The 12,131-nt window shown below is 36.9% G+C and overlaps 1 protein-coding gene across 1 annotated transcript in view; it reads right to left on the bottom strand.

The window, feature by feature from the left end:
- The window catches only part of LOC129257908 (tRNA (guanine(6)-N2)-methyltransferase THUMP3-like), a 36,218-nt gene extending 24,413 nt beyond the window's left edge, over positions 1–11,805 (bottom strand). The window contains exons 1-2 of the mRNA XM_054896345.2: positions 11,524–11,805; positions 2,351–2,428 (exon numbers count right to left, since the gene is read on the bottom strand). Of these exons, the coding sequence (XP_054752320.2) occupies positions 2,351–2,428; positions 11,524–11,805 (360 nt within the window). The remainder of the gene's footprint in view (positions 1–2,350; positions 2,429–11,523) is intronic.
- Positions 11,806–12,131: the final 326 nt, after the last annotated feature.

Raw genomic sequence — 12,131 nt, 5'->3', positions numbered from 1 at the left:
CAAAAATTTTGAATTTACAGTCATTTTTGTAGGAGGTATGTAAATTTGTTTAGTTTGAAGATACTTACCAAATTTCGATCAAATTTTCTGGATTTTATTGTAAGCTGAATGTAGGATATAGATTAAGGACCCTGACTGGACTGTGACATTTATACGAAATTTCAACATGTAAGTTTATTCAATTACTTGAAAATCTTATATTACAGACCTGTATTTCCTTTTTATTTCAATCAAATAATTGAAAATACAAATTGTCAAACAAAAATTTTGCATTTACAGTCATTTTTGTACCATAGGAGGTATTTCAATTTGTTTGAAGATACTCGCCAAATTTAGATAAAATTTTCTGGATTTTATTTTGAAACATCTTGATATGTCATGCTAAAATTCATTTATTTATTTATTTATTTATTCATGCATGTTCACAATGTACAATGTAAAAGAATACACAGATAATATATAAATATATATGAAACACAAGTAAATAATGAACATACAAAGGTGTTACAACATAAGCTAAAAGCTTGATTGGTTGAAGCACCTTTAAACTGGTTTTGCATCCAAGAAAACAAAATAAAAATGTAAGAATAAGGAAGAGAGGAAAGAAAGAGAAGAATGTAAAAGTGATAGACTGCCGAGATATAACAATTAAGTTTCAAATTGTTATGAATATATGGTATAGTAATTCAACAAAGTTAAATTCTTAATCTTCAGTTACAAATAGAAGAAAGAAAACAAAATACATGTATACATGTACGTTACTAGCACTTTACAGATTCTGTAATTTTGAAAGGAGATTGTGCTTTACAGCCAATTTAAAAGAATGTGAGGTTTTCAAATTTCGAATATTATGTGGAAGAGAATTCCAAACATCTGAACCACGGTGTCTGATTGATTTATGAGCTAATGCGGTGCAGGGATTAACCAAATGTATGTTCGATGACTGTCTTGTGCTACATGTATATGAATGGACAGTGCTGTTAGGCTGAAACATTGAAGAAAATGAGTCAGGTAGCATATTGGCATTAAAACGAAACATAAATAAGGCAGTTTGCAAAAAATTTATATCTTCTACCTTCAAGCACTTCAGCTTTACAAATAAGGGATTTGTATGGTCTCTGTAAACCAGACCCAGTACATATGCGAACTGCTTTCTTTTGCAGGAGAAATATATTGGTAGTTGACACTTTAGATGTAGCCCAAAGAACATTACAATATGAAATATGTGGCAGTACAAGAGTATTGTATATCATCAATAATATCCTATCATTAACAAATGTTTTTACCCTATATAATACACCAATATTTCTAGAAATTTTGGTAACAATATGAGTGACATGATCACTCCAGTCTAGTTTCTGATTAACATACACACCTAGAAACTGTGTACACTGCCTTTGTTTTATTTCAACTCCATCTACTTTAATGCTTATTTGTTTGTTACCAGTAGATTTCCTCCTCTTGATTTTAATTTTGATTCAATTGCCATTTGAAAATGTAACTTGCATTAAGTTGCATAACACAAGAGTGTGATTCGCTAAAAGTTGAACCAATTATCATAATTTTATTATACAGTAAATTTGGCAAAATTTCATCCAAACAGAACATTCATGGTCAGTTACATCCCATATCTTAAAAACAAAGCCCTGAGTTTTAAAAGTCAAGTTCTGATTGAAGATATAGGAACAATTGATACAATACAATTCAAAACGATGTTATTTTCCATTGACTATTCTATTTCTACACAATGTAGAAAAGGTGATGAATGCAAAACAAAACAATCTGACAAAAATAAAAGGTTTTGCACTTTCTAAATTATGGAGCATTCAACTTTCATATTGGTGGTTTAGGCATGGATGTTCATATAACTATTTGATAAATGTATGCAGCTGTTGGCTTTGCAAACTTGTAGTCCATACACCAATAGAGTACCGAAGTGTGACGTCACTATGTCATGACAACAAACCGGCTGGTTCTAAACAGAGTCGCAGCCGACAATCGCCTATACAGGTATACATTTTGTATTTGCAAAATTGCTGATGTGTTTTGTCCCTGTTTGTTACCATCATTCTGAGAGTCATAACAGGGTGCTATTTCATAAACCTGTTCGTAAATAAAGAGACTTCAAGAACGACTGGTGATCCTTACTTGTGGTAAATGGTATAATAAATCGTGAAAGGATCACCAGTCATTCTTAAAGTCGTTCCTAACTTACAAACAGCTTTTGTTTAGAACCAGGTCGCCAAGACACCATGGCAACTGACGTCATTGCTTCGGTACTCTATAAATTACCCAATAAATTACCTAGTAAATAAATAAATTAGTTAATTAACCACAAAATTAGTCTTACCTTCTCTTGGTGTAAATCTACATCACTGATATGGTTGAGAACAACCGACAAGTTATCCACAGATCTTAGTTGAGTAGCCTGCATGAAAAGAAAGAAAAAAAGATTACCAGAACATTAAAATAATATTTTCAATATCTATTGAAATATCATGCAATGATAATACCAGCCCCAGGATGGCTGGTGAAAATGATGTCTAGAGAAGTGATTGGATTTAATACATCATCTGGGGGCAAGCAGATTTCTACTTCTCCCTCTTTTTGAGTACAGACCACCTTCTGGTGTACAGTGGTGCTAAAAAGTTAGTGAACCCTACCAGAAAATAAACATATTTGAAAGTGTTCAATTCTGCCATGTTTTAGATGATAGATAGATGATAGATAAATGGTATTTATTAAAATTCTCCACATATTGCAGTTAACAAACTGAATTGCATGTGAATTACAAAGCTAAAGCTAAATTATTGTTAAATTGTGAAGTCAGGTGATAGAATATCACACTCGATCAAGTTTGTTTCTCTGGGCTAACCAAACATTAGAGACCTTTCGTTTTCTGCCATGTGGACGTAAAAGATTATGGAATTTTGGGAGCGCTCGTTCAATTACAGATGCAGAAACTGAATTTGTTTTAATGTAGAAACATTTCCAAAATTTTCAACACGCGCCTGGCATTATGCTTAATATTGAGATACACAGCTCGTTCAATTACAGATGCAGAAAATGAGTTGTTTTATTGTAGAAACATGTAAAAACGTTAAGTTTTTGAGTAAAAATATCAAAAATTTTCAGCTCGTGCTTTGCGCTCGCATTAATGTTTATTGAGATACACAGCTTGTTCAATTACAGATGCAGAAACTGAGTTTGTTTTAATGAAAAAACATTAACAATATTTAATTTTCAAGTCATTTCAGCTCGCGCTTTGCGCTCGCATCATTCACTGATACCCTTCCTTTTCATGATTACAAAACTGCATAGAATGTCCGAATCAAAGTTTGACTACCGGTATAAAATCATCATGTTCATGATTGCAAAATATGTTGAAAATGTCAAATTTTCAGGTTGTAAAATAAAACAAAAAATCAATTCACGCTCACAACAGTTGCTTAATTCTATGCCGACATTCTTCATAGTTACATTGCTTCAAATGTTCTGTTTTTAGTTCTAAATCTGAAGAAAACTTCAGCTCGCTCTTTGCGCTTGTTTACTGTGTTCTCTATTAAAATATGTTTAACCAGTCCAGTTTTCAGGTCCAATATCTCAAAAAAATTCAGCTAGCGCTTTGTCTAATTGATTAGTGAGAAATGTATTATATTAATGAGTCACTCCAAACAGTTGATAAACATGTCCTTTTTCAGAAAGGTTAATTAAAAGTATTAGCTCGCTCTCACATTAATTATTATATATGCAAAAAGTGCTTACAATGCTCGCATCAATTGTTTGGTTGATATATCCACCCTCTTCATGGTTAAAATCAAGTTTTCAGGTCGAAATATAGATTTAGCTGGCGCTTCGCGCTCGCATTTTGGGATTGGAGAAATATATTCTTTAATGGATCACTGCGAACAGGTCTTTAACAGGTCTTTTTGCTGGCCAGTATATTAAAATTTTCAGCTCACGCTTTGCGATCGCATGGATCGTTTCGTTAGATACCCCTATGATGATTACAAAAGCTGCTCACAATGTTCAATTTTTAGGGCTAAATATATAAAATATTTTTTTTAATGAGCTTGCGCGAATCGCGTGGTAAATTATATTCAGGCAACATGAAATACTTTATGTTGCTTCTAAACATGAAAATTTAGTTAGGACTGACCCCTTAAAAAAAGAAAAAGAAAATCAGATTTCGGCGGCCGCGACGGGAAAATATCCCCCCCATCGATAAAAGCTGAAACTGATCCTGGGTATGACGAGAGAAAATGTCACTAAAGAGAATGTAGAACACTTCCATGGTTCGTTGCCGGACATTGGTAATCGCTACCGATATTTGTCGGTAATCAGGGCTTTTATAACCCCCTACTGGAAAAGGGCTAGCGACGCCCCTGAATATTAATATCAACAAATTCCACTATCTCATGAAGCATATTAGATTAATAAATAAGAAAATAACAGTCCACCCCAACAAAAACTTCATTTGAATAAAAAGAGAAAAATTCAACAAGCATAACACTGAAAATCTCATCAAAATCGGATGTAAAATAAGAAAGTTATGGCATTTTAAAGTTTAGCTTCATTTCACAAAACAGTTATATGCACTGCTCGGTCGGTATGCAAATGAGGAACTGATGACATCACTCACTCACTATTTCTTTTGTATTTTATTATATGAAATATTTTTATTATCTCGTCATTGTCATGTGAAATGAAGTTTCATTCCTCCCTGAACACGTGGAATTCCATTATTTTTACATTTTGTGCTTCAGGCAAGGAGGTCCTAATCGTCAAATTCGTAAAAATTGAAATATTGTATAATTCAAACAATAAAAAACAAAAGAAATAGTGAGTGACATATAACTGGCTCGTTCATATAAATATTTTGTTAAAAATAAGCGAAACTTTGAAATGTCGTAACTTTCTTATTTTACATCCGATTTTGATGAAATTTTCAGCATTGTGCTTGTCTGATTTTTCTCTTTTGATTCAAATCAACATTTTTCTGAGGTGGACTTGACCTTTAATAACTAAATAGGCCCTTGTTCAGATTGGAACATCGACAAGTTTCATCTCGTGCTTAGGAATATTAGGAAGATAGTCGTCATTTTAATATGACAAAATGTCCTTAGAATGTTGGGGTCCTAGGTCAAAATAATAATTTTTAAAAATATCAGCTCGCGATTTGCACTCGCATAATTTAATTGACGTATGCATCATCTTAATGGGTAACAATCCTTAACAGGTCCCTTTTCGATCAGGCCAGAACGTTTCATTATTATGTGGAACTCGTCCCTGACCAATTTCAAATTACAGTCTTCACAAAATCTAAGGTTAGGTGGTATCTTCTCCGGTCTTTCTCCCACTGTGTAAAAAGGGATCATGCATGCTTGTTTGGTAAGATTGTGTACAATATTATGCAGAATGCTTGTTTTGGTAAATTTTAACGAAACATTCAGTAAAATCTACAATATTTGGTTTCATTTTGCCCAACAAACATGCACATTCCGTTTTTTTTACACAATAAACTGTTTAAAGTGTCTATGTCAGGTCAGGGTTGGAAACGTTACCTGACAAATGGGTAAGGCTTCGTTTTACGTTACCTGACAAATGGGTAAGCTTACCTATTCAGGCTGGGGTTGGAAACGTTACCTAACAAATGGGTAAGGCTTCGATTTATGTTACCCGACAAATGGGTAAGCTTACCTATGCAGGTCGGGGGTGGAAACGTTTCCTGACAAATGGGTAAGGCTTCGATTTACGTTACCTGACAAATTACAAATTACCTATACATCAGATCGGGGTTAGAAATGTTACTTGACAAATAGGTAAGGCTTTGATTTACGTTACTCGACAAATGGGTAAGCTTACCTATATGTCAGGTCGGGGGTGGAAACGTTACTTGACAAATGGGTATTAAAGCTTACCTAAAGGTCAGGATGGGGTTGGAAACGTTTCCCCCAAAATAGGTAAGACTTTGATTCAAGTTAACCGAAAAATAGATAATGATTGGATTCAAGTTATCCAACAAATGGGTAAGCATATGTCAGGTCGGGGTTGGAACGTTACCTGACAAAAAGGTAAGGCTTTGATTTACATTACCTGACAAATGGGTAAGCTTACCTATGTCAGGTTGGGGGTGGAAACGTTACCTGACAGAAAGGTAAGGCTTCGATTTACGTTATCTGACAAATGGGTAACCTTACCAATATGTAAGGTCGGGGTTGGAAACGTTTCCTGACAAATAGGTAAGGCTTTGATTTACGTTTCCTGACAAATGGGTAAGCTTACCTACAGTATATGTCAGGTCGGGGGTGGAAAAGTTACCTGACAAATGGGTAAGATTTCGATTTACGTTACCTGACAAATGGGTAAGCTTACCAAAAGGTCAGGATGGGGTTGGAAAAGTTACCCGAAAAATAGGTAAGACTTTGATTCAAGTTATCCAACAATTGGGCAAGCATATGTCAGTTCGGGGTTGGAGACGTTTCCTGACAAATAGATAAGGCTTCGATTTACATTACCTGAAAAATGGGTAAGCATACCTATATGTCAGGTCGTGGTTGGGAACGTTACCTGACAAATAGGTAAGGCTTCGATTTACGTTACCTGACAAATGGGTAAGCTTACCTAAAGGTCAGGATGGGGTTGGAAAAGTTACCCGAAAAATAGGTAAGACTTTGATTCAAGTTATCCAGCAATTGGGTAAACATATGTCAGTTCGGGTTGGAGACGTTTCCTGACAAATAGGTAAGGCTTCGATTTACATTACCTGACAAATGGGTAAGCATACCTATATGTCAGGTCGTGGTTGGAAACGTTACCTGACAAATAGGTAAGGCTTTGATTTACGTTACCTGACAAATGGGTAAGCTTACCAATATGTCAGGTCGTGGTAGGAGACGTTTCCAGACAAATGGGTTAGGCTTCGATTTATGTTATCTAACAAATGGGTAAGCTTACCTATATGTCAGGTCGGGGGTGGAAACGTTACCTGACAAATGGGCAAGGCTTCGATTTACGTTACCTGACAAATGGGTTAGCTTATCCTATGTCAGGTCGGGGGTGGAAACTTTTCCTGACAAATGGGTAAGGCTTCGATTAACATTACTTAAGAAATGGGTAAGCTTACCTATATGTCAGGTCGGGGTTGGAAACGTTTCCTGATGGGGTTGGAAAAGTCCACCCCCGACCCTCAGGTCGGGGGTGGAAACGTTTCCTGACAAATGGTTAACGCTTTGATTTACGTTACCTGACAAATGGGTAAGCTAACCGTTGTATCAGGTCGGGGGTGAAAACGTTTCCTGACAAAATAGGTAAGATTCACGTCAATTTACGACATAAATTATGGACAAGCTCACCTGCAATTATAGGCAAGGCTTTGCATCGATTTACCTTACCTTACTAGGTAAGCTTACCTAGATGTCAGACCAAGGGTGGAAGCGTGACCTGAAAATACGTAGGCCTGGACCTATATGAGTATAGGCTTCGCATTGATTTACGCTGAAAGGGGGACATTTTAAGTTCTGGGGGGTTTTTTGGGGGGGGAGGGGGGGGACTATAATGAAGAAGATATGTATTTTGCTAATGTAACTTTTGATATCCAGCACCTAAACTTTTGCAATAATGAGAAGCGTATATTGGCACTATCCCGTTGAAACAATTAAAGTTCAGCATATTCAGCGCATATATTGACATTAAAAAAGAATATGTAAAGACCAATGTTATCCTCGGGCAGATTTTCTTTTTTATCTTGCTATAGAATCTAAAGGCAATGAGAGCGCCAGCGAAATTTTAAGTAATATAAATACCTTTGTCTTTATTTTCTAACGATTCCCCTCCCCTTGTTTTATTCAATATTCTTCGTCCTCTTGTTCCCTCTTTTCCTCTCTCTTTAATTCCCCCTTTTTTCGGGGCCGCCATTATAAGGGGGCCGCGGCCACTTCGCCCCCCCCCCTTGGATCCGACCGGCTTTGCCAATTACGTCAGGTACTTTAATATATATAAAATGTATGCCAGGTACCACGTTTCCAACACCCGCCTGATTATATGATCCAAGTATATCAAGAGCATGGCTACCAATTCTGTCTGAGATACAGTTCTCTCACAAATTATATAGACAATTAGATCAATATATTTGTATACCCGATTATTATTATTTTATGAATAATTATGCCAATTAAAATGGAATTTATATGATCAACAACATATACATGTAGCATTTTTTTTATTCTGTTTTCATTTTTGTTTGTTTTTGTTTAATCTACGATTTTGTTTCTTGTTATAAACTGTAACTTTTTGTTTGAACATTTGTAAAATAATAATAATTTTCTTTGATTGTAATCCTTTTTTGGATATAAATCTTTAAAATAAACTTGAAACCTGGTACACCATTATTTCCTTAATTAATCAATTATCAATTACTATTCGAATTTCTATTCCTTATATTCCATTCAAAATAAATAGAGATAATTAACAGGCAGGGGCAGATCCAGAATTTTCCAAGGGGTGGGGAGGTGGTATTTTGTTTAGAAAAATTCTTACAAGCAAAAAAAGGGTAAAGAATAAGGGTCACATCTCCCAAACGAATAATTTGGCAAGCCAAGGGGGGCAAGGGCCGAACTTGATATTTACGTGCCCCCACCTGTCTGCCACTGATTACAGGCATATATGATATCTTCCATTCCTATTCCCTTTTCTCTAGTCTTTCCTCTCAATCTTCATCCCCTTCTCTCTGTTAAAAGTACATTTTATCATCATTTCTATATTCACCATAGTAGATCTAGTTATTTGCATTGAGGCTGGAAAGAGGCTAACCGCTTTGGCATATCGCGTCTTTCTATCGATCGGTGTAATTGAGATTGCAACGAGCTTACCCATATGTCAGGTTTACACAATGGTCACGCTTGCCCTATTGTCAGGTAACGTTTGAATGCCTGAAAATCTTTCCCGATTGTCGGGTAACATGAGCGATCTCTCCATAGACCGCACCCGTAACGCTTACCCATATGTCAGGTAACGTAAATCGACGGAAAGCCTGACCCATTTGTCAGGTAATGTTTCCAACCCCGATGACTGCAGCTGCACCAAATTTCATGCTTCAGTCTAGACCAAAATTTTCGGTCTCTGTTTTATTGGTTGTTCCGCTGAACTCCGTTGGCTCCACTCACCAATTACAGAGACTGAAGTTCTAACTCGATCTGTAGAGGGACTCAATGTTTATGTATTAAGTTCTGATAATAAACCAGGGAAGTGGGAGTTGCGTGGCAGCCGAAGTAAGTCACTGTTTTCTGTCCTTTTAAGTTTATTTTTTCCCATTTTGGTGCATTTCAGGCCAAAACGGAATAATAAGCCAAAATATAAAAAATTTCTCAGGGGGGGTCACTTCCGTTGACGAGTAGATACCATGCGCGACCATGGGGTCTCGAAAAGCACCCTAAACAAGTATTTTCCATATTATGAAAATAGGCCCCTTAACAAGTATTGGCATGTGAAACCCTACCCTTAACCACCCATGGGTTCATTTCATCTTGCGTGCGAAGGAATATCAAATGTACGCGACACATGCAAATCTTTAATGGGCTTTTGCCCAAATAAAAGATCATAACACTAAAGTTAGAATTTCACATTGTGCTATGACACTTACCTAACCATATGGATCCTTTGGTGACTTCTCTTTGCAGTTTGTTATAAAAAAATGTATTTTTCTTGATCTTCACGTGGATGCCCTTCGATCAGCGATGAAATCAATTTTGGCCTAAAGAGGGTGCGCGATATTATTCATAAGCCAGTTTGTTTACAGTTCTGAAGCTTGTAGTGCTAGCTGCATTCTAGGCGCTCAGCATTATTTTCTTGCTTGTTCAGTCCACTTTCATCATCATCTTGTCAAAAGATGGTGTACTTCACCTATAAGTATATACATGAGATGCAACCTGTTGATTTTTTTTGTACAATTTCCTATTATGCGCCGATGACTTGAATCGAGACTGTTAGATAGGAAAAATTTGGCGCAAATATTCACTACTGAATGACATGCGCCGTATAAGCTATAACAACAACAACATTCGCATTTCGATTGTTGTTTGCGTAATTTCCACCGCAGTATTCGGACGGACGGAGTATCTTGGCCAAAATTTGGAGGTAAGCGTTCAAAAATAATTTTTATAAATAATTTCGAATATATTTTTAAAATCAAGTTAGTTAATAGATGAAAGTTATGTAGTGAATAAATGTAGGTTTTGGTGTGTTTTATTCCCTCACATTCGTGTGATTAATGAAAACGTCAAAATTCATTGTCAAATCACATGCGTTGTGCAAGGTTAGTATAGCTAACCTCGCATGCATGTGTGAGTGACCCTTAACAAGTATTGGAAACAAAACGATACCCTTGGCAAGGGATTCCCTAAACAAGTATAACGATATTTTAATTATCATATGTCGCGGACGTCGGTTTTACCTTTACCTACATGTACTTCAATGGGCACAGTGGCAAATTGTATAGAACGGATAGCGGTGCGTTCAACGCTAGCGGGCGTGTACATTTTGCTTATTACATGACGTCATCCAGCCACTGCCGAGAGCCAATATATGAATGAAAATATAGTAAGCATGCGCAGTGCAAGCCTTCCATTGCCTCACACAGTATTCCACCTAAACAAGTGTGCGATTCTCTATCACCTCGTACCAAAATCAACCTAGAATTTCACTTTCCTATATTTTATATGAATTTTGAAAGGTCTTCTCGCAGGATCTATTTTCTCACCGATACCGCACAGGTAAGCGAATTTCGATTACTTCTTACTTTTCCGTCAAAATCTTACGAATAGCGTCGATACGGCATCGTGTTCGTTGGAGTTTGTAGAGTCAATCGCAACATGCACTAAGTAAATTGATATCCGGGTTTCGGAGTGTCGCATGAATATGCATGAAATTGCCGAGTCTCGATAATTTTTTATCTTGGATACTGGAACGATCTGATCACGAACCAAGACCATTCCCCGCGTAGACAATGTGACCGGATATCGTTATCGATACTTTCGCACGCAGTCCGAAGGAATTATTTTGGCGACCACGTAGTCATGACGTGATCTGCACGATTGACCAATCTGCGGTCTCCCCGATTTGCTGAGCGGAGACGGTCTATCCGTTGTACAGTCTATGGACAATTTACCAGTGTGTTACTGTTGGGTTTACGGCCTCACCTCACACATATCGGACTCTAAACACATAGGGGGCAATAAGTACATGTACATCCTTTATACAACATTTCAGTCTTTTTATACCCTCGCAAATTTGACCCTAAAAACGCATCTTTCCCAGCGAAATAGATACCCTTTTTTCATTATTTTAGTGTTTTTGACACCCTTATTTACGTTACTTGTCCTAACTCCTATCTTGAAAAAGACATCCTTTTTACATGTTTTTTGGTCGCGCATGGTATCCACTCGTCGATGGATGTGGCCTCCCCCCCCTCCCTTCTTTCTTTCATCCCCCCCCCCCCCCCGGCCCCGGGGAAAATTATTACCATACCTTTTCAATGTCCTGTGCAGGAAGCTCAAATATGATTCGTCCTCTGAATTTCTTGACGGTTCTTGAAAGGGACCTGGAACCCAATTTCTCAACACATTCTTGGTTGCCTAACTGTTCTAAACCTGTATTTATAGTTGCGCATACTGTAGCAATGTTCATATCTTCTGCTTCTGATTTTTCCCCCATCTTTCTTTGGTAGGTGAGACCTGGCCAGAGTCCAGTGCAGTGCAATGTCAGGCTGTTAATCAATATGCGCAACTGTGCCGCTGACCGTGCATACATGCGTGTAAAATCGATTGCGTAATATTAGTATGGATGCGTTCAAACGGAAATTAAAAGGGAAATATATTCTTATTTATATAGTTGGATTAATGAAATTTTTAAACTTAATCATATACACAAAAGGAACTACTTGTATGCAACAGTATTCGCCAGTCGTATTGAATACGGGGCTATTATTTTTGTTATCCAATATTCCCTACGAAAACGTGTGCATTGATGGGAATATACGCCACAGGGGCATCTTCTTCTTCTTTCCTCGGTTGGCAACCAGTCACGATTGACTTTTTGCCACAGCTTTTGTTCATTTTCAATAGCTTATTTTTTTT

This window comes from Lytechinus pictus, chromosome 3 (assembly GCF_037042905.1).
Source record: "Lytechinus pictus isolate F3 Inbred chromosome 3, Lp3.0, whole genome shotgun sequence".
Classification (NCBI taxonomy): Eukaryota; Metazoa; Echinodermata; class Echinoidea; order Temnopleuroida; family Toxopneustidae; genus Lytechinus; species Lytechinus pictus.
Note: the sequence above shows the minus strand (reverse complement) of the source record. Positions and strands in the feature narration are given on the sequence as shown.